Below are 22,657 nucleotides of genomic sequence, written 5' to 3'. Positions count from 1 at the left end.
TGAAATCGGTTAGCGTGATATAAAGTTATTCGTTCATTTGCCTTGCACATACTTAATACAAATTTAAGACTTATGCTGTTTTCTCATGGATGCCATTGTCAGAACTGGACTAAATTTATATGGGACCATTCTGGAACCACCAGCTTTCAAATGGTATAAGAACCATTAAAAACAGTTCACCCAGTCGAGTGTACCGAGGTAACAAACATAAAAAAAAAAATATATAAAAAAAAAATACAGACGAATTGATAACCTCCTCTTTTTTGAAATCGGTTAAAATACGGAACTGCCTGGCTTAGTTTTGTACATATCGTGTCTGTTAGCCTACTTTATAGTCAGGCAGTTGTTGCTGACAACTGGCTTAAAGGGTAAGTTCGACAAAATCAAAACTCTCGAAGTTCTGTGGCATGGAGGGATTTTTTTTAAGATTTCAAAAACAACCCTAGTTTTGCCTCAAAACCAATACTCTGTTCCACAGAAATCTTCTAGGAGGTTTCAAATCTCGTTTGTATGTTACAAATAAATTTAATTTTTAATAAGCAACATAAGTGAAATTCTTTATTTCCCCAAAGTGGGCTAATATTAATACATGGTTTTTTTTTATTTAACTTAGTACGTTACAGGATTTAAATACAATTAGTCAGTCAAATGTAATTGTCAACAGTCAGCTGTTGCTGACAGCTGTGTGCGCTTCAGTACTTGTATAGAATTAGTCAGTCAAATGTAAGAGTCAAGAGACAGCTGTGTTTCACATCTGGCTTGGAGGGGAAGTTCGAAAAATTGAAACCTTTAGTGGTTTCTTTGGCGACGAATTTTTTGGAAATTTAGAAAATAACTGTAGGGGACTCGTGTTTCTGTGGCACCCCTTATAGCTTGTACTGAATTTTGTGATGATATTAAAATGGTTTAGCCGATAACAAGTCTAAATCCAACTAATATAAAATGTTTTGAATATTACTATGTTGAAGTCAATAATTTAGGAGATTTATTGAAGGGCACTTAAACTTTAGTTTTTTTTTAATTTTTAACTTTGGTCACTCTAGTAAAAGGAAGCGAAAGCTTAGCAAATATCTTTTGTGCGAGTTTATTCTTACGAAAATATGACGGATTGGGTAAAAATTGCGGAAGACCAAGAAGTTTCAAAATTGGTAAATGTTTGAGAATAGCGCAATGTTTTTGTTTTCTATTAATAAAACAACTACCTTAAAGGTCGATAAACTTCAAATCGCGTCTGGAAATACGCCGGCCAATGATTTAAAGGCTCAAAATGCCTCTGAGAGGGACAACGAGCCTGATGTAGCTGAGTAAGTGAAATACATATGTCCATACATACATGCATATATTCTTATGTACATGGGTAGATATGTGCGGCAAATGATTATTTCACAACTGCATTGGAAATTTCATTTGAATAAGAATTCTTTTTTTTTCTTAGTGGAAGAATAATGAATATGTACATAGATATGTATGTATGTATATAGGTGCTTTAGATTCGGTGCGGTTAAAATACTCTTTTTAATGATACTGAGTATTTAAATTGCCAATAACAAGAATGGAATATACCCTTTGTATTCGAGCAAACAAATTGAACCATTTTGCTACGAATTCTTCCGGAACTTCTATGTATGTATGTATTTTAATACCTTACCCCAAAGGGTGGAAATGCTTACTATTTTGATGTGAATGTACATATGTATGTAGCACACAGAAGCAGTTGTGAAAGTCTTCTACTTGGTCAGTATGCTAAGACAAGTTGATATAACCATGTTTGTCTGTCTAGAAGCTAGAATGACCAAACTCAAGTATGTGTTGTTTTTTTCTCATGCACCCTCCTGTTTTGCACTATATGCCCTATCTGTCGGAACGTACGAAAGTAATTTGCTATTGGTAGTTCTTTTAGAAACTTTAGATAGTATCAGAAAAGAAATAGCATATTGTAAATAAACTTAGAATTGTAAGAAAAAATTCTTAGCCCATCATAGAGGGGCAGATTGGGCTTCGCGTAGTAGATTTCTGGCTACTTTTAATCGCTCCTTGAAGGAGTGAGTGAGATGTGATGCATAGGCTTGCAGCACTCGCCGAACCCTTCTCCAGTATTTAAGCCTATCATTTTTATTAAAAGTTGTGGGGTCCCGAGAATTGTGAGTGGTCTAAAGGTGAAGTAGGATTGGCGATTGATGAATCTAAGCCTGTGCCTGATTTGTCGCATAGAAATTGTAGTCGTTGAAGTGAACATAATTTTTGTTATTTAGGTGAGTTTCTGATATGAGCATGGCGTCAATACTTGTTTGATTAGGAACCCCAGGAGGAATGCTAATTTGTTGATTTTATATATTTAAGCCCAGCTGAAACGAGTCTTTTGATAAAGATATTGGGAAAAGGCTTAGTAAATACGAAATTGGCGCTGGATATTCAACAGAAGAATCCAAGTTCGCCATTACATTCAGTAAAAACATTTGAAGCGTTGCACCTGTAAGTACAGTATAAATTATCAAAAACTAAAATTAACAATACTTGTTTACTTCTGTTTAAATAGGAAGCCGGAACTTTTAAAAGGCATTTATGCAATGGGCTTTAATACACCTTCGAAAATTCAAGAAACAGCACTGCCAACTCTTCTTGCTGATCCACCCCAAAACATGATTGCTCAAAGTCAGTCTGGTACCGGTAAAACAGCTGCTTTTGTGTTAGCAATGTTAAGCCGCGTGAATGTTAACCTGAATTACCCCCAGGTAAGTTATTATGTCGTTTCTCTTATAGAAGGAACATTATTTTTTTGGACATGATTTAGGTGATACCAGTAATGTGGTATTTTTATTTCTTTATGGAACTAGCTTAAAGTAAAAACTATAAGCTAACACGGGCTTATAGCCTGGCTACTATATGATATTTCTCTTCCGACACTTTCTAAAGAGTTCATTTCCCAAAAAACAAATTATTTTAATACAATTCGCGAGCTATATATAAAGTACAATAACTACTATGTTATGTGTGCATACATATGTATATTTATGTAAATTAAGGCAAGTAATTTCTAGAATTAAAAGCTACGATTTGGCAAAGTTATTTGGTCAACCTATGCAACTGCAAAACATTTAAATGAGCATACACACATATGTATATATACAGTGATGGAAAAAATAATAGAAAAGACAAAATTTTCTTCGTTTATTCGAATTTTCTTCCATACAAATGTTTTCTTTTAGAATATAATTTTCTTTTTTTCTAAATATTCATCAGATTACATGTTCAAATATCACTTGTCTTATATACGTGTATATGTGTTTATATACGTGTATATATAAGCAACAACAATAACAGCTGCGGGTAGCGGTGCAAGCAGAGCATGGGCAGCGATTTTATTTATGGCTATAACTTTCTTCATAATTGACCTTACATGATGAAGCTTGGCATACGGACACATAAGCACTAACTGGACGTACCTACTAATTTTCAAAATTCCAAGAATTACGGGAGTTATAAAAAAAACGAATTGCGGGGGAGTGGGGGGGGGGCGGGAGTATCAGAATAATAAAATAAACTTGACCTGCCTAGGGCTTAGGGGTACCTGGATACCAAGTTTGGTAATTCTAGCTCTTGTACCTTCTGAGATCCTTGCGCTCATACAGACGGAGAAAAACAAGATAGAACGCTACAGTCGAGCAAGCCCGACAGTAAAATAGCCTGTACTCTCCACAAAAAAGAAAAATTAAAAAAAAAAAAAGTAAAAAAACAAATTAAATTATTAAAAAAAATGAATTAATTAATGAAATTAAATTAGAATACATGTTTATGTTCAGTTTTAACAGCATACATTTACATCACGTACCTATGCGTGTATGTATGCAACACAAAGTTGAACCAAAGCAGCAACATCAACAACAGCTGCGGGCAGCGCTGCCGTGGGGAGGAAAATCAAAAAAATAAAACAAACTTGCACAGCGTACACACATAACGCATCTTTGTGCAAAATATATATACTTTGTGGGGTCTGCCACGCCTCCTTCTGCCTGTTCCATTTTTCAGTTCGCGCAAACCTAATATACTACTATTTGACATTTCATGTACAGATTATAAAACAAGATAGAACGCTACAGTCGAGCAAGCCCGACAGTAAAATAGCCTGTACTCTCCACAAAAAGGAAAAATTAAAAAAAAAACAAATTTAAAAAAAAAAATAAATTATTAAAAAAAATGAATGAATTAATTAATTACAAGAGAGAACGCTACAGTCGAGCAAGCCCGACAGTAAAATAGCCTGTACTCTCCACAAAAAGGAAAAATAAAAAAATTAAATTATTAAAAAAAATGAATGAATTAATTAATTAAAATAATTAATTAAATTAAATTAGAATACATGTTTATGTTCAGTTTAAACAGCATACATTTACATCACGTACCTATGCGTGTTTATATGCGTGTATGTATGCAGCACAAAGTTAAACCAAAGCAGCAACAACAACAACAGCTGCGGGCAGCGCTGCCGACAGAGGCAGCGCATGAGCAGCGATTTTACTTATGGCTATAACTTTCTTCAGAATTGACCTATCATGATGAAATTTGGCACACGGACACATTAGTACTAACTGGATGTACCTACCAAATTTTAAAATTCCGAGAATTACGGAAGTTATAAGAAAAAATACGAATTGCGGGGGAGTGGGGGGTGTATCAGAAAAAATAAACAAACTCGTTCTGCCTAGGGCTAATATTTGGTAGTGCCACCATAATTTTTGAAAGCTTCTGTGCCCGGATGACCCATAGATTGCGCCAGTTTGGAACAAGTTGTGGGGGATCAATGGCGTATCATACGTTCTGCATTTTTTTTGCATAGTCGTCTCTGTTTTTGGACTTATGCCCAAAAATATTCTTTATTAATATCCTCCATAGGTGCTCTATGTGATTCAGGTCGGATGATTGTGAAATTAGTTCCATCAAAGAACGTTTGATTTCATGGAACCTTATTTGCAAGCTGCCAAGTGTGTTTAGGTTCATTATATTGAAAAAACTCACACACTTCCTCAGAATATGGAAGCAATATGCTGTTAAGTATATAACGTAATCCATAGAACAGATTTCGCCCTTAAACCATAATATTTGACCAACAGCCAAAACAATGCAAACATCCTCATAGACACATGTTGACACCACCATGGATCATGGTTTTGCAATTTTCTCGGAGTACATGCCTTTTGGAAAAATAATGCGATCTCGGAATTTTTTTCTTTATAAGTCTATTAGCCTATTTATTATTGTACGACTATAAACAGGTCTATTTAACTGCTTTCATAGATGTTCTGATAAAAAAATCCTGGTTTTTTTAGGACTGCCGTAAAAGAAGTTCGTGAAATTTTTTAGACTTAGCTTGCTTTTTACCTCGTTTTTATTCAAAATGTACAGCAAAAATACCTTTTTATAGCCTGTACCCAAAGGCTAAAAGGCTACACTAGTTTTGTGCGAATGTATGTAATACACAGAAGGAGGCGTGGTAGACCCCACAAAGTATATTTATTCTTGATCAGGGTGACAAGCCGAGTCGATATAGCCATGAGTAGTATGAGCGCAAGGATCTCAGGAAGTACAAGAGCTAGAATAACCGAACTTGGTATCCACATTCCCTTAAGCCCTAGGCAGGTCAAGTTTATTTTTTAATCTGATTTTTTAATCCTTTTTCGTGGAGAGTACAGGCTATTTTACTGTCGGGCTTGCTCGACTGTAGCGTTCTCTCTTGTTTTTAGTTCAGTGCAATTACAGCCATTTACTTTATTTTTGAGCTTAATTATGTTTTCCTTTTTCGTAGCTGCGAAATGATATCCCCGACCTATTCTTATCTTTATACCAATATTAAGAGGTAAATTTTAAAACAATTGTTATTTTGAGCTTACCCTTTACTTATAATGTTAAAATAAGTTTAATGGGCGCTTTACAATGCAATATTATTTCAAAAAGTATATGCGTTTATATTTTTTTTTTCAACCCAAAAACGTAGTCACCAACACAGCAAATATTTCTGCGATGAAGTATATTCAATCAATTATCGTGCATAGTAGAAGAAACCCATAGAATTTTCCCAGAAATTGAGGACTGGAGATTTTAGTGGAATGTCGTTTCTATTATTTTTTCCATCACTATATATGTATATCAAATTTATTTCTACTACTCTTTAATGAAAAGTTACAAAAATAGAACGCAGTTTATCTTGTATTCTTTCTCAGAGTAAATACATTAACCAAGCTTAAAATTAATCGGATCTCTAATTTTCTAAAACCACTTCTTGGTGCTCACCCACACTTTTTGCAGCTTTTTAACGCTTACCATTTTTCGTGCACCAAAATATCATATATAAACATTATATGATATATAATAGCGGTACCAAGATATATAATATAGTTTTAAATAGAAATATATGGACGCTAATATCGGCGTATGCATCTTATGTTCTCTGCTTCGACGGCTGACTGCTGACATTTCTAACGGCTTCTCTGCTTAGACTGCTGCCTTCTGCTTCTCAATGTTCGGCTGACGACTGTGTTCAACGTGCGGTTGACAACTGACTACTACTCACATTTTCTACTAACTTCTTTAAACCGAAATGAGTACCAAGTACTTATGGCGATGCTGCTTCTAGGTGATATCTCATTCTCACTATCCTGCCTTCCCAGCCACAAGCTTAAACCATTTTCAGGACTCTCTGATAACAGCTTGGATATGATTTGGAGTATCGACCGGTTAACGCGTTTTACTTGGCCATTTCCTCTTGGCACTCCGATGGTGCTCCAAACGTGCTCGATATTATTTTTGCTCGTGTACTCCTCGAAAGCTGAAGATGTAAACGCAGACCCTCGGTCACTGATGATGCGACTGGGATTACCGAAGATTTCCGACCAACTGTCCATCTTTTTCAGAACTTTCGCAGCTTGTTGTCTTTGTCGGATACATCCATACAAACTACGTAAATGCGTCGACTATAGCAAAAATGTATTTGTATTGCTTCGCTGTGGCGTCCATAGGTCCGAGATGGTCTACATGCAATGTGTGCAATGGCTCTCCTCCCTTCTCGACGGGATGAAGAAAGCCTTCCTTTTTACCCAACTGTTAATACAATTGGTGATAATATGAGCAACTTTTCCTTCTAAATGTGGTATCCAGAAACTTTGCTTAATCAAGTGCATTGTCTTCTGAACAGTGCCCAACATTGTGAGCGTCGACAATTATTTCTCGCTCCATTGACTTCGGTATAACCAGCAGATCAGTACCTTCTACTGATTCAGCAGCAATCCTCCTTTGACTTTAAAAATGTCATAGGGCCTGCTTAGGATCAAATCAAAATCAATCAATCAAAAATAGCTTTAATCATACAATCCTTTTGTTGAGCTGCTTTAATACGCGCTGAGACTTCTGACGTGATCACTATTACTTGTTATACACAACAGCAACTCAGACAAAAGACATGCCTTAGACGATCTCCACTCCTGTGCTCCACTTTATACTCGAAGTCCTCCAAGTATAGGACCCATTGTGCAACTTCACGTGGTATGTCTTTCTTGGACAGCGTTTGCTTGAATGCCGCGAAATCGGTTATAAACGTGAATATATACTGCCGGAACTTCCAAGAAAATCGCTTTTGCCTCCAGAATATAGCTGTGCTGACGCACCTCTGCCTCAGTGGTCTTTTTGCTCCAAAAGAAAACCGGATATAGGCTGGCGTCGTTCCACTGTAGAAGTGCTGCAGCAAATCCATCCTTAAATGCGTCTGTATGCAATATAATTGCATTGACCAATGCATCCTTAAGTTGCTGAAACGCTTGCAGTTCTGGGTGGTGCATCTTGAACGGAAAATCCTTACGTAGAAGATTGGTCAACGGCTTTGCAATTATGGAGTATCCCTTTATGAATTTACGGAAATACCCCGTTAAGCCAAGGAATGACTGTGCAGCCTTAACGTTATACTTGGAAATGACTTTCATCTTCTCAATTCCAGGTGTTATTTGTCCATTTTCCACTGTGTGGCCAAGGAAATGAATCTTCGTCTGCAGAAAGTGTCACACTTAGTTCACGAATCGGATAAAAGTCGCTGGTGAATTGCGGAATCCGAATGGTGATCTGTTAAATTGGAATAGCCCTTGCTTTGTGATAAAGGCCATACATTTTCTACTTTCCTCCTCAACTGAAGCCGTTTTCCAGGTCCAATACAGTAAAAAATGTTTCATCATGATAGACCGATTTAGCAGGAAGTTATAGCCATAAATATATTTGCTGCCCAAGCGCTGCCCGCAGCTGTTGTTGATGCTGGTGCTTTGGTTGACTGCAAACATGTTTACAAACACGAATAGGCGCGCATAGACATTCATACACTCACATATACACAATTTCTATGTAAATGTGCAATTATACACCCTTTACATGAGTTCGAATACCAAGAGAGGTAAAATCGATAAAAAAAAAAAATTGTTTTTAATTTACTTAATTTTTTTAAATTTCTATAATTATTGTAAGCATATGTACAGAGTATTTCAAAGTCGGGACACCCGACTTTAGCTTTTTTACTTGTTTGTCATCAGACCTTTTAAAATATTTCAAGACTTGTGAGATTTTACTTTTCTTTTTATGTGTTTGCCTCTCGGTCGCCGAACCTTTCTCCGAGTCTGTGCTGCTGCAATCGCATGCGTGCCTTTCAGCGCTCGAGACACTGAGTGTGAGGGAGCTCAGACGTTTACCTTAAATTCGACACAAAGTCAAAATACTTTATAACTACTTTAAAAGTAAGCAATATACCTCTTTATTATTATTATTAATAATTTATATGCATAAATAGATTGTGACATTGAGGGCTAGTAGTTTCTAGAATAAACACTGAAACTGAACTGAAACACTGTAAAATTTAACAACGACATACAAGGTGCGTTCCAAAGTAAACTGGAATTTAAGAATATAGCGCCCCCTGGTGGCGCTATCTATATGTCGACTGATGCGTTAGAATCTGCTATCTTTATTGATTGTCCAGTGAGAATTTCATGACATTACATCGATTGGAAGTGAAGTTATTGCGTTTTAAGCTTCAGTATGTTTGTGTTATCGGTGCGAAAATGAGCTTCGAACAAAGAGCCAACATTAAATTTTGTTTTAAAATTGGTAAAACTTTTACCGAAACTTTTCAATTGATGGAACAAGCTTATGGCGACGATTGCCTATCCCGTAGCAGAGTGCAAGAGTGGTTTCAACGTTTTCAAAGTGGTCGTGAGGACTTAAATGACGATAAACATGTGGGCCAATAAAAATTCATCAAAAATCAGCCGAAATCATCATTGAAATTGATGGAAATGGAATTTAACATCTCCAAAACATCGATTTATCGCATTTTGACCGAACATTTGGGCTTACGAAAGGTGTGTGCACGGTTTGTTCCGCACAAATTGACTGACGACCAAAAATTGCTCAGAATCGATTGACGCTTATTTGACCAAAAATCACATTTTAACCATTAACCACTTGTCGTATTCACCTGATATGGCACCGTGCGACTTCTACCTTTTCGGAAAAATGCATTTGCCCATGAAAGGAAAGCGTTATGCACACGTAGAGGCCATTCAAAAGGCTTGCACCGGCATACTGGCGGCCATACCGGCCAACGAGCTAAAACACTCGTTCGGAATGCTTTTGGATCGTGCAAAAAGCTGCATTGAAGCAGAAGGAGACTATTTTGAATAAAATAAATAGATTTTGCCGAAAAAACCATTTGTTCTGTTTGTTTTTTTTTTTTAAAGTCCTGTTTACTTTGGAACACACCTTGTATGTACAGGGTGCGCCATCTTTTATGTCGGTATGTAGATATTGAATAACTTTGTCATTAGTGAACCGATTGACTTGAGTAGACCAGTTTTGAAAACCTCAGTTCAAGAAATTGTACAGAACCAAATTAAATAAAAATATCTCATACTTGAAAATCGGTTGTTTATTTTCAAGGATATTCAATGTTTGCATACCGACATAAAAGATGGCGCACCCTGTACATACAGTCCTCATTTATAAGTGCAACCCGTCCGAAATTCCTCAGCACGCTGCACATGCATGTACATACATAAACATACATAATTGTACAGTTGAACACTTATCCATATGTGTTTTTTGAATATGAATATTGTGAGTGTAAATGGCGTGTTTCTGCTTTTATAAATAGCAAGAATACATTCACGGAATAAGCTTAACGCTTAATGTCTCCCAGAATTCTTCAGAAAAAATTTGTAGCGTTGTTAGCTGACGCAACCGTTTAACACAAACGGTGAATCGCTTGTAAATATGCGATCAGCCGAGATGCAAGAGATGGGCATGTTGTCAATTTCATGTACATGTCATTTTTGTTAGAATATTGCCGGGTTAGTGGAATTTTTTGAATGAAGGTGTAGGTTGATATTGACAGATTCTTGTTTGAATTGGCAGAACGGTTTGGTAGTTGTTAATATTTTTATACCCTGTACCCAAAGGGTAAAGGGCTATACTAGATTTGTGCGAATGTATGTAACACACAGAAGGAGACGTGGCAGACCCCACGAAGTATATATATTTTTGATCAGGATGACGAGTCTGTATAGCCGTGTCCGTTCGTCCGTCTGTCTGCCTGTATGTATGCAAGGATCTCAGGAGATACAAGAACTAGAATTATTAAACCTGGTATACAGGTTCCCCTAAGACCTAGGTAGGTCAAGTTTGTTTTTTTTATTCTGATACACCCCCTTCCCCGCTATTTGTGATTTTATATAACTTCCGCTATTCTTGGAATTTTGAATTACTAGTTTTGTTGACTTTTTGATTGATTTCTCTTTTTTCTTTGGCTTGAAGAGGTTTTTAGCTTTATCTTCTTCATAAAGACTTAGCCTAATGATTCGTACGTCAACTACATGTATATCTTAAAGCTTCCATAGAACTGTATAATACACATTCTTGAATTCTTAGCATTTGAAGTTTCTAGGTTTTTTTCTTTTAGTATATGAAGCAGAAAATAAAAAATGACATATGGTTACAATTAGCTATTTAATCAGAATCAGATGAATCCGTCCACTCCCCCGCAATTCGTGTTTTTCCCTTAATTCCCGTAACTCCCGTATTTCTTGGAAAATTTGGCAAATACATCCATATAGTGATTACGGAAATGTGTCAATAAATATTTCTGTTGTTTTTATGGAATATAAGCGAAATGCATCTGTATTGACTTCATATCCGCTAGCCAACACACGTAAAACACACCGAACTTGTATATTAGTATTTCACTAGCTCTTGTAATGCGGGCAACCGATTTCGGTTGGCTAAAAAAAATCTTCTGGCAGAATTACCATTGTTAGTATTGCCACTATTAGCCATAGGTATATCCATCAATATGCCCATGTTTCTTTTTGCAGTTGACTTTCAGATTTCCTAGCTTACATCCGTCTTATCTTTTCAGCGAACTTGCCATTTTTTAATTGAAAGTCTGTACGATATATGTAAGATGCATTCAAAAAATCGTATCCATGCATGCAGAGTTGATAAGCCATATTTTTAAAGATTTACACCAACATGATAACTTTTTACCAAATTGAAATTATTCATATATTTTGGTCCACAAATTCCACATGTCTGGCTGGTAGAGGCTTCTGCAAGGACGCTAAATGTTTTGCCATCCAGCATGGTGCACTGAAACTCATGAACAATTGTAATAGAGTTAAAAATTGTTGGTTTCATTGAAAATATTTGGCTTTTAATACTATCAGCCTCTTTTTCCACACAATTGTCGATCCAAGCTGAATTTATAAAGGAACAAGACAAACTGCAAATAGGTGCTGATCGACCATACTAGTTTCCCTATCTTGAAACTGTTGGAAATAGGTTCCGTATCCACTGCTTCCATCGCAGCCTCCTTTATGTATTGCAGTTAAACTTATACTGTTGTTATTCACTGAATTATTAATTTTCAAAAACTTGCGAGGTTGCTTGTATAATTCGGCTTACAGTATAATCTACTAAGCTCTGCAGTATTGCTTCGGCGGAGTAGTCTGTAAACTTCAATTCCTTTATCAAAAAAAATTCTGTAGTAATGGCATGCTCTTTCATTTCTCTGCAATACTGCTTATGGATTTAATCAATTTTTTATTTATTTCGGTCAATTCCTTTTTATGTAAGTTTCTGGTCTCAAAAATTGTACCAAATACAAATTCTTTAAGCACTAAAACCTTTTTTGCTGCGACATTTTCGTTAAGCCACATGGAATAAAGTAAACGCTTAGGGACTGACATTTCACCTAAAAAGTGCAACAGACTTAAGAGCTGGACGTAGTTGGTTCAAGAAGTCACACTTTACATAAATGCTCAAATTAGTTTAAATAACATTGAATAATGTAAGTTATAGTGTAAAGAAGCCAGTATTCAAAAAAAATGCTTGGTAAAACCACTTTCTTCTACCGCATTTTTATACTCTGTCTGCCAAATTTTGCAAATACCCCCAGTTAGTGATTATGTATGCCAAGTTTCACTAAGATAGCCCGATTTAACAAGAAGTTATAGCCATAAATATATTGGCTGCCCAAGCGCTGCCCGCAGCTGTTGTTGATGCTGATGCTTTGGTTGACTGCAAACATGTTTACATAGACACGAATAGGCGCGCATAGACATTCATACACTCACATAGACGCAATTGCTTTGTATATGTGCAATTATACACCCTTTACGTGAGTTCGACTGCCGAGTGAGGTAAAACGATCCATTTTGTGCGAATGTATGTAACGCACAACTCCCCCGCAATTTTATAAATTCCGTAATTCTTGCAATTTTGAAATGAAATATCCGGGTGCGAAGTTTCATCATGATAGGTCAATTCTGAAGAAAGTTATAGCCATAACTACCTGTAAATGTGTGATGTTAAAATTGAACATAAACATGTCTTCTATGTTTGTATTAAATAAATTTTCTTTATTAATTTAATTTTTTTTTATAATTTCATTTTTTTTTTTTTTTTAATTTTCCTTTTATGTGGAGAGTACAGGCTATTTTACTGTCGGGCTTGCTCGACTATAACGTTCTCTCTTGTTTTAATTTCTATAATTATTGTAAACAATGTACAGAGTATTTCAAAGTCGGGACACTCGACTTTAGCTTTTTTACTTGTTTTTGCTACACATGAGAAGACGGGTCACAAACATATAATTTTTAAATAGTACATACATACCTTTTCTTAAAGGGGAAAGAAAACAAATTGCCACGGTAAGTTTTAATTTGCTTGTGTTTTGGACCAAACTATGAAGGTCATAAAATGACCAAAATATTTCAGGCCACGTGGTGATCATATGTTCACTTTGACAGCTCGCAGTTGATCAGGAATGCATTGAAAAATCTTTTTCAAGCTTTTAGGAGTGTTGTCAATTATAATAAAACAAAATTATGAATTTAAAAAAATATATTCGACTTACTATAAATCCCGACAGATATCTCATTTGGGACACTGTGACCCGATGGTATTTAACAATTTTGCTGAATCCACGAGCTCTACATTTTTTCGATGGGTCGTTTAAGAAAGGTTTCCCTATGGTGCGTAGTCTGCGGCTGCTCAGCGCCGGGCCAGGTAATCCTTGCTCGAACACACGTGTCCCAGCACTCCTGTACCATTAAACGTGCAAGGTTGCGCGTCAAGGAAAGGATGGTATTCCCAATCCTGCCCGATCGGGAAGGATGTTTGCGTTGGTTCCCTCCCTCGCCAGCTTTTCTGCAGTGCAGTTTCCTTCAACACTTCAGTGTCCTGGCACCCATATAAAGGTGGTACTGACGGTCTGCTATATCGGGGGATAGGTGTTTTGTGACTTCTTGTATCGGAGCCACTTTTGACTGGTAGTCAGTTGTTTCTCCAAGTCCGGAGAAAAGATGCCACCTCCGAATCTCTGTTCTAGTTTCGAGCCATCCGTAAAAAAATGATGGCATTGTTTCTTATGTGTGGGGGGCTATCCCACTCGTACCCTGACTACAAATTTCTTCTCAAAAATAAGCTTTGGTATGCAGTAGTCCATGTGGGTCGGAAACCCGGGGTGAAGATGGAGTATGTTTGCATATCCTCTTGCCGTGCTTTTCCAGGCATAGGTTTCTATTAGCCTTAGGGCTGAGTTTAGTGGGATTAGATGGAAGAATACATTAAGGGCCTCCATAGGTGTAGTGCGAAGTGCCCTGCATATATCTAATTCTTCCGATCCCTTTGTTGGGGTTATATTGGGCTGTTTTGCGTCGTTGGCGGATTGGTGAGCTTTGGACGAAGTTGTTGTTTGGTTATTGGGTACTGTGTTTTTTACTTGGCTGTTGATAATTGGCTGATTTTGTGCGTTTGTTTGGTTTTTGCATAGTTCTTGTTGTGGGATGTTTGCCAATGATGTATATAGTTTTGGATTATGCCTTTGGTTGTAAATGGCTTTTTCTGTTTTGTAGTTACCTTTAGTATTGGTTTTTATAGCGGATATTTCCAGTTGTTTTTTTGGACTGTGGACATTTTTATACTCTGTACATGAAATGTACAGAAGTATATTAGGTTTGCGGGAGCTGAAAAATGTAACAGGCAGAAGGAGGCGTGGCAGACCCCACAAAGTATATATATTCTTGATCAGCATGACGAGACGAGTTGATCTAGCCCTGGCTGTCTGTCTGTCCGTCTGTCAGTCTGTCCGTCCGTATGAACACCTGGATCTCAGAGACCATAAGAGATAGAGACACCAAATTTTGCAGAAAGATGCGTTATGTGTGTATTCTATACGAGTTTGTTTTATTTTTTTGATTTTCCCCCCCACTTCCCCCCTATGGTGGTTTTCCCGATTTTCCATTCGTATTATCGCCTATATCTCGGAGACTATAAGACCTAGGCACACCAAATTTTAGTCCAAGATGCCTTGTGTGAATACGCAGAAAATGTATATTTTGGAATTTCCCTCCCTCCCCCCTCTACCCCGCAAATCGTAACTCCCGTAATTCTTGGAATTTCGAACTAAAATTTTGGAAATACCCCCAGTTGGTTATTATATTACCAAGTTTCACTATGATAGACCGATTTACCAAGAAGTTACAGCCATAAATATATTTGCTGCTGCAGCGCTGCTCAAGCGCTGCCCGCGGCTGTTGCTGATGTTGCTGTTTGGTTGACTGTGAAAATGCTTACACAGACACGAATAGATGCGCATAGGCATACATACACTCACACAGACGCAATTGCTATGTAAATGTACAATTATACACCCTTTACGTGAGTTCGAATACCGAGAAAGGTAAAATCGATCATTGAATTTTTTTTTATTTTCTTAATTTTTTTTATTTTCTATAATTATTGTAAACATATGTACAGAGTATTTCAAAGTCGGGACACCCGACTTTAGCTTTTTTACTTGTTTACTAAGTGGACTGTGAATATTTTCGGAATAGGGGTAAATTTGCAGTTTATGCTTTTGGTTCATGGCTCATTATCTTTAGTGTGCTTTTCTTCAGAGCAATTAAGTCACGTTTCGGTGCTTTTGCTGACCTCTTTTAGGTGACCTAAATGAAGGCAATTTTTGCATCGTAGTGGACGAGAAACATAATGCCTTACGAGAACTTTTTCGTACCGTGGTGTGTAGCGCATCTACTAGTTTGTCTTTTTGCTTTCTTAGTATTTTGCGGACTTCTATGACCTTTTGTGTCACAGGTTCTGAGAGTATTTTTCGCTCTCTTCTATAAATCTTGGTCTATAGCCTGTACCCAAAGGGTGAAAGGCTATACTAGTTTTGTGCGCATGTATGTAACACACAGAAGGAGGCGTGGCAACCCCACAAAGTATATATATATCATTGATCAGGATGACAAGACAAGTCGATATAGCCATGTCCGGCTGTCTGTGTGAGCGCAAGGATCTCAGGAATTACAAGAGCTAGAATAACTAAACTTGGTATCGAGGTTCCCCTAAGTCCTAGGCAGGTCAAGTTTATTTTTTTTATTTTGATACACCCTCCACTCCCCCGCAATTCCTGTTTTTTTTTTAAATTTTTGGAATTTTGAAATACATTTTGGTAGTTACATTCAGTTAGTGATTATGTGCACGTGTGCCAAGTTTGATCATGATTGGTCAATTCTGAAGAAAGTTGTAGCCATAAATAAAATCGATGCCCATGCGCTGCCTGCACCTCTGTCCGCAGTTGTTGTTGTTGTTGCTGCTTTGGTTCAACTTTGTGCTGCATACATACACGCATATAAATATATTTAGACACGATGATGTAAATGTATGCTGTTAAAACTGTACATAAACTCTATGTATGTATTAAATAAGTTTTCTTTATTAATTTAATTAATTCAATTTTTTTTAATAATTTAATTTTAAAAAAAATTTTGTTTGTTTTATTTTTTCTTTTTTGTGGAGAGTACAAGCTATTTTACTGTCGGGCTTGCTCGACTGTAGCGTTCTCTCTTGTTTATTATTAAAAAGTAGAGAAGCTAAAGTCGGGTGTCCCGACTTTGAAATACTCTGTACATATGTTTTAAATAATTACAGAAATTCAAAAAAATTAAGAAGTATAAAAATTTGTGTACCGTTTTTACGTTTCGAACTCACGTGAAGGGTTTGTAATTGCTCATTATCAAAGGAATTGTGTCTATGTAAGTGTATGCATGTCTATTCGTGTCTGTGTGAGCATGTATGCAGTACAATGTTGAACAATTAACAGCTGCGCGGAGCGACTAGGCAAATATTAAATTTATGGCTATAACTACCTGGTAAATCGGCCTATCATGATGAAACTTGGTATACGGATACGGAAATTTGGTGTTTCTAGGTCTTACAAGTATACTGTCTGAAACATAGGTTATTATACGAGCGGCGTTACGGAAAATTCAAATTATCCAGGGGAAATCAACAAAAAACCAAACAAATTTGCACAGCGTACACAAATAAGACATCTTTGTGCAAAATTTAGTGCCTCTAGCTCTTATAGTCTTTGAGATCTATGTGTTCATACGAACAAATGGACGGACAGACATAGATCGACTCATCTTGTCATGCTGATGAAGAATATATATACTTTGTGGGGTCTACCACGCCTCATTCTGCCTGTTACATTTTTCGCGCTAATATGCTTTTATACATTTTATGAACAGAGTATACAAATGTTGCTTATTATATACACAATTGTTACTTAAGATCTACACTTATTTTTTATCTTCTACATCTACCCTCCCTTTCTGCCTTCGCTTTTATTTACATTTGTTATATAATTCCTTCATTTATTTGAATGTGGACTGTATTTCCTACTGGTTGTTTGTATCGCACTATTCGATACCAGATGCTTACATTGTTTATGTTTAATTTATGTTTATGTTTAATTTGTCCAGAAGTTTAAAAAACTTGTTCACTTGTTTGAAGAGTTTACAAGGATATTGAGTATATGTCTTGATGTTTGCCTGAGCAACTCAAAATTTTGTTTAGTTTATCCAGTACGTTAACACGCAAACTCCTGGATCAACAGCCTACTTATATTATATAGTCAATATTTCAATATCTTTTCTTGACCTGCACCGAAAAATTAATTTGAATTATTAGTGTCCATAAATTAAAAATAAAAAGTCGTGTTGGTAAAACGCTAAAAGCAATCCAATTTCCGATATTAAGCGATTATTTACCCAACATCCCTTTTTTTTTACTTTATTTAATTTTTTTTTCGTGTTTTTTCGAGTTTGCTCGTGCGTGTTTTGTCGTGCCTTTGTGGCTCAACACAACGCACGAAATCGGAATTTGCGTGCCAACGCGTGACACTAAGTGGCACGACCAAAAACACGGCCCGTGCCCAACTCTAGTATGGGGTACGAGTTTATTTTATTATAGCTTGTACCCAGAGGGTAAAAGGCTGTACTAGTTTTGTGCGAATGCATGTAACACAGAGAAGGAGGCGTGGCGGACCCCACAAAGTATATATATTATTGATCAGGATGACAAGTCGAATCGATATAGCCATTTCCGCCTGTCCGTCCATCTGTATGAACGCAAGGATCTCAGAAGGTACAAGAGCAAGAATAACCAAACTTGGTATCTAGATTCTCCTAAGTCTGAGAATGGACGAGTTTGTGTTTTTTCCTGATGCACACCCCCACTCCCCCGCTATTCGGGTTTTCCCCACAACTCCTGTAATTGGAATATCGTATTCAGATTTGGCAAATACATCCATTTAGTGATAACGAGTCCGTATGCCAAGATAGGTTAATTAGATAAGATAGGTTAACTATGACGAAAGTTATAGCCATAAATATACTCTCTTCCGAAGCTCTGCCCGCAGTTGTATTTGTTGCGGCTGCGTTGTCTCAATTTTCTGCTGCACACATACACGTATATAAACACGCATATACACGATGATGTATAGTAAATGTATGCTGTTGAAACTGAACATAAACATGTACATGTAAACACAATAAACTAATATTTTTCAAAGCCAAAATCCATTTGGAATTACATACATATTTCTTATTACTGAAGTTACGTTAAGTTTTACTGGTGGACCACCCTGTCCAATCCCGCCTAATCCAAAGACGTTTCCTGATCTGTTATCCGTTGTGATGCGTGTCTACTTGTCATGGGCAGCCACTAAACAGGGTGCTGTTATGAATCCTTTTTCTCGAGGAGAAATTGGGTGACTTTTCTCATTTCCTTGCTCACCAGCTTTCGTGCAGGATTTACTCTCAGTGATGTGGGAATGTGATTCATGTCCTCCCTGGCTTCCTTCCTTTCTTTGCGATCCGCCATCTCTTTGCCTACCTCCCTGCTGTGGAAATGAAATAAATATATTTGCATTACGATGAAGGTTGTTGTGCTTTTGAAGAACATATGTTTACGCACTGTGTGGTCTACGTTGGCGTCCGTCCGTAGTCACGCGTGTTCATGTAGCAAAATCCAGTTTCGTGCCTTTTGTTAAGCCAAAATGGCACGACAAAACACGCATGAGAAAACCCGAAAAAAAACGAACATTGCACGAAAAAAGAAAAAAACTAAAGTAAAACAATATATATATATAAAGGGCTGCTTCTTAGCCCACTAGGGTTGCAAATAATGTACAATGCATCAATGTGTTACATAATCGATCTACCGTCAAGTGCCATCGATTGTATTCTACAAAATCGCATTATCGTATCGCAAAATCGTATTATCGGACTCCTCCGTAAAATCTTGAATAGACCCTTTATTGATTTCCTAATTTCCAATGGGTTATTATTATTAAAGTTTTTAAGGTTTTGATGTTTTTGCCAAAACATTGATAAATGTCGATTTACAGCGCTCAACAAAACATCGGAAAAAATCGAGTTCGACGATCGACGATGAAAGTGAAATTAGCTCACAGAGAGCACGAATCCTACAGCTCCCATTCAGCTCATAGCCGAACAGAGACACTCACAATTTTGCTGGGACGTTTTCGTTGTATGAAATGACGCATCTATATGTTGTATGGTTTGTGCCTGCACTGTGAGCCCCCTGATTTCCCACGCCGGCGGCGTACCTTTGACTTTCGAAAATACCAGCGCACCACCACTAGTCCTTACTTCGTTTTTATACACAATGTCATCCAAAGGGGACAATTCTGTCCGTCTCGCCAACTTCGCATTAACGAAAGCACTAGTCTTTTTTTGAACGAGTGCACTACCCAATGCACTTCTCCATTTGGGTATAGCCAGGGGACAATTACCTCTCCCTCGTAATTAAGACAAATAAAATTTAATTCATTATACATTTTTTTATTACATATGTAATGTACATGAATACATTCATAATACTTATAGCAATATTTTTATAAATAAATTTTTTTTTTTAATTTTGTATACCCTGTACCCGTAGGGTAAAAAGGGTATACTAGGTTTGTGCAAAGTATGTAACATGCAGAAGGAAGCATCTCCGACCCCATAAAGTATATATATTCTGAATCAGCATGACGAGAGAAATCGATGAAATCGAGAGAGAAATCGAAATAACCAAAGTTGGCACCCAGATTCTCCTACGTCCGAGAAAGGATGAGTTTATTTTTATTTTTATTAACCCCCCCCCCCCCCCCCCCCCCCCCCCCCACCTTCCCCCGCTACAGAATTTCGTCAATAATTTATAATACATAATTTATATATACTTGTAATTGTCTGCTGTTGTTTAAAATTTTATTCAATTCGGTCAATTCTAAGAAAAGTTATTAGCAAAACAAATTCTCGCCAGTACAACCCCCCAAACTGCAGCAACAAGTTCGCGCTTCTTCTTCCTCTTTTTGCTGCTGCTATGGGCGCATATAACTCATTGACGGAAGTTTACCTGGCTACAGGGTATTCCACTGTCGGGCTTGCTCGACTGTAGCGTTCTCTCTTGTTAATATAGCGGTTTATGTATCCTCATTTTAGACAGCTGCGCTTTGCGCAGCTCATGTTCTGCGGAACCTTCACAATAGATTTATAGACAAATCAGAAATTCTAAAAATTTTTTATTTGTACTCGTATATCTATGTATATATACATATGTATAAAACAGTTTGTCCTGACTGACTGATTGCTGATCAAAATTCGAGCTCCAAAGGGGGGAAACAGGCTTCAACGCTTGTATGAAAAATCTAAAATTTTCATCTGATTTACTTCAAACTTATGTTGTATACTCTCAGAAAAATTCCAAGAAAACTGCATACTTGGTTTTTTGATAAAGGCAAACCAATGGCTGTAAATACAATATTATTGCATTGAGAAAAAAGAAAGTGTTTTGCGGTTCATTTTAAATTAAAACGGAATAAACAAGGTAGAAAGCTAGCCGCGTCTAAAAAATTGTACAAACTTCTATTACAGCATTCCAACAAAAAATCGATTTTTTCATCAGAAGATCTATGAAAGCAGTTAAATAAGACCTGTTCCTAGTCGTACAATAATAAATAGGTTAATAGATGATGATTTGAAAGTACATTCTGCAAGAAGAGTACCATGACTTATTATGAAAACTATTCCGAGATCGCATTACTTTTCCAAAAGGCATGTACTGCGAGCAAATTACAAAACCATGCTTTGATCAGACGAGACTATGTTTGTTGGGATCTGATGGTAAGACGCTCCAAAATTCAAGTTCATGATCCGGAATACTCTATAAAAACTATTAAGGATGAGGGTGTGTTTCATCATTCGGGTGTTTGTTTTTAAATATTTTCTTGGGGCCTGAAATATGGGAGTTTTCCTGTAAAAAAAAATGTTGGGGGAAAGCAGGTTTCAACGTTTGTGTGAAAAATCAAAAATTTTAATCTGGTTTGTATAGTCTCTGCAAAAACGGCATACTTGGTTATTTAAAATTTGTCTTGGGGCCTAAAATATGGGAGTTTACCTCTAAAAAAAATGTTGGGTTAAAACAGGCTCCAACGTTTGTATGAAACGTAGAGAAGCTAAAGTCTGGTGTCCCGACTCTGAAATACTCTGTACATATGTGTAAAATAATTATTCGTGTCTATGTGTGTATGTGTGTGTTAGTATGTGCCTGTGCAAAGCAGTAACAACAACAATAGCTGCGGTCACTGCTTAGTCATATATACATATATGGCTATAACTTCCTGTTTAATCGGCCTATCAATATATGGGAATCAAAAAAATAATAAAACATAAGGCATCTTTGTGCAAAATTTTGTGTACCTAGCTCTTGTAGTCTCTGAGATCCAGGTGTTCATACGGACGGACAGGCAGACAGGGCTAGATCGACTCGTCTTGTCATGCTGAAGAATAGTTGTGTATATAAGAATATATATATGTGGAGTCTGCCACGCCTCCTGCTGCCTTTTACATTTTTCAGCTCCCGCAAACCTAGTAAACTCTTGTACATTTCATGTACAGATTATAAAAACTGAGTAAGCAGTTTTTTTGTACTCTTTTATAGATCACAAAACTAAATTTGAAGTTCATCGGGTAAAAACTGATGATTTTTCCCTTCTTAGTGCGCAGCTACACTATTATAGGATTTTTGACCCCAAATTTCAGCTTTCTAGCTCTTACCGTTTAGCCTGTGGGCTGTTGACGCGGTTTCCTTTTGTGCCCCAAAAAAACCCCAATTCAGTCTCCAAGAAAAAATTTTAAAAAAAATACCCCCACTTAGTAATTATGTGTCCGTATGCCAAGTTTCACTATGATAGACCGATTTAACAATAAGTTAAAGCCATAAATAAATTTGCTGCCCAAGCGCTGCCCGCAGCTGTTGTTCGTGATGATGCTTTGGTTGACTGCAAACATGTTTACACAGACGCACATAGACATTCATACACTCATATGGACGCAATTGCTTTGTATATGTGCAATTAAACAGCCTTTACGTGAGTTCAAATACCGAGAGAGGTAAAATCAATCAGCATTTCTGTACATGAAATGTACAAGAGTATATTAGGTTTGCGCGAGCTGAAAAATGTAACAGGCAGAAGGAGGCGTGGTAGACCCCACAAAGGATATATATTCTTGATCAGCATGACAAGACGAATCGATTTAGCCCTGTCTGTCTGTCTGTCCGTCCGTCCGTATGATCACCTAGATCTCAGAGACTATAAGAGCTAGAGACACCAAATTTTGCACAAAGATGCCTTATGTGTGTACGCTATACGAGTTTGTTTTATTTTTTTGATTTTCCCCCCCCCCCCCCACTTCCCTCCTATGGGGGTTTTCCCGAT

At 37.0% G+C, this 22,657-nt stretch overlaps 1 protein-coding gene across 2 annotated transcripts in view; it reads left to right on the top strand.

Annotated features, from left to right (window-relative positions):
- Positions 1-990: 990 nt before the first annotated feature.
- Positions 991-22,657, top strand: part of LOC115628124 (DEAD-box helicase Dbp80-like) — an 89,339-nt gene continuing 67,672 nt past the window's right edge. The window contains exons 1-4 of one of the 2 annotated variants that reach the window (XM_030524100.1): positions 1,016-1,148; positions 1,210-1,304; positions 2,341-2,472; positions 2,537-2,732. In XM_030524100.1, coding sequence (XP_030379960.1) covers positions 1,101-1,148; positions 1,210-1,304; positions 2,341-2,472; positions 2,537-2,732 — 471 coding nt within the window. In that variant the 5' untranslated portion in view covers positions 1,016-1,100. Of the gene's footprint in view, positions 1,149-1,209; positions 1,305-2,340; positions 2,473-2,536; positions 2,733-22,657 lie in introns of both variants that reach the window. The other variant, XM_030524101.1, reaches the window with a different exon arrangement.

This window comes from Scaptodrosophila lebanonensis, unplaced genomic scaffold (genome assembly GCF_003285725.1).
Source record: "Scaptodrosophila lebanonensis strain 11010-0011.00,11010-0021.00 unplaced genomic scaffold, SlebRS2 tig00000101-arrow-pilon, whole genome shotgun sequence".
NCBI lineage: Eukaryota > Metazoa > Arthropoda > Insecta > Diptera > Drosophilidae > Scaptodrosophila > Scaptodrosophila lebanonensis.
This window is presented reverse-complemented; position numbering and strand designations above follow the sequence as displayed.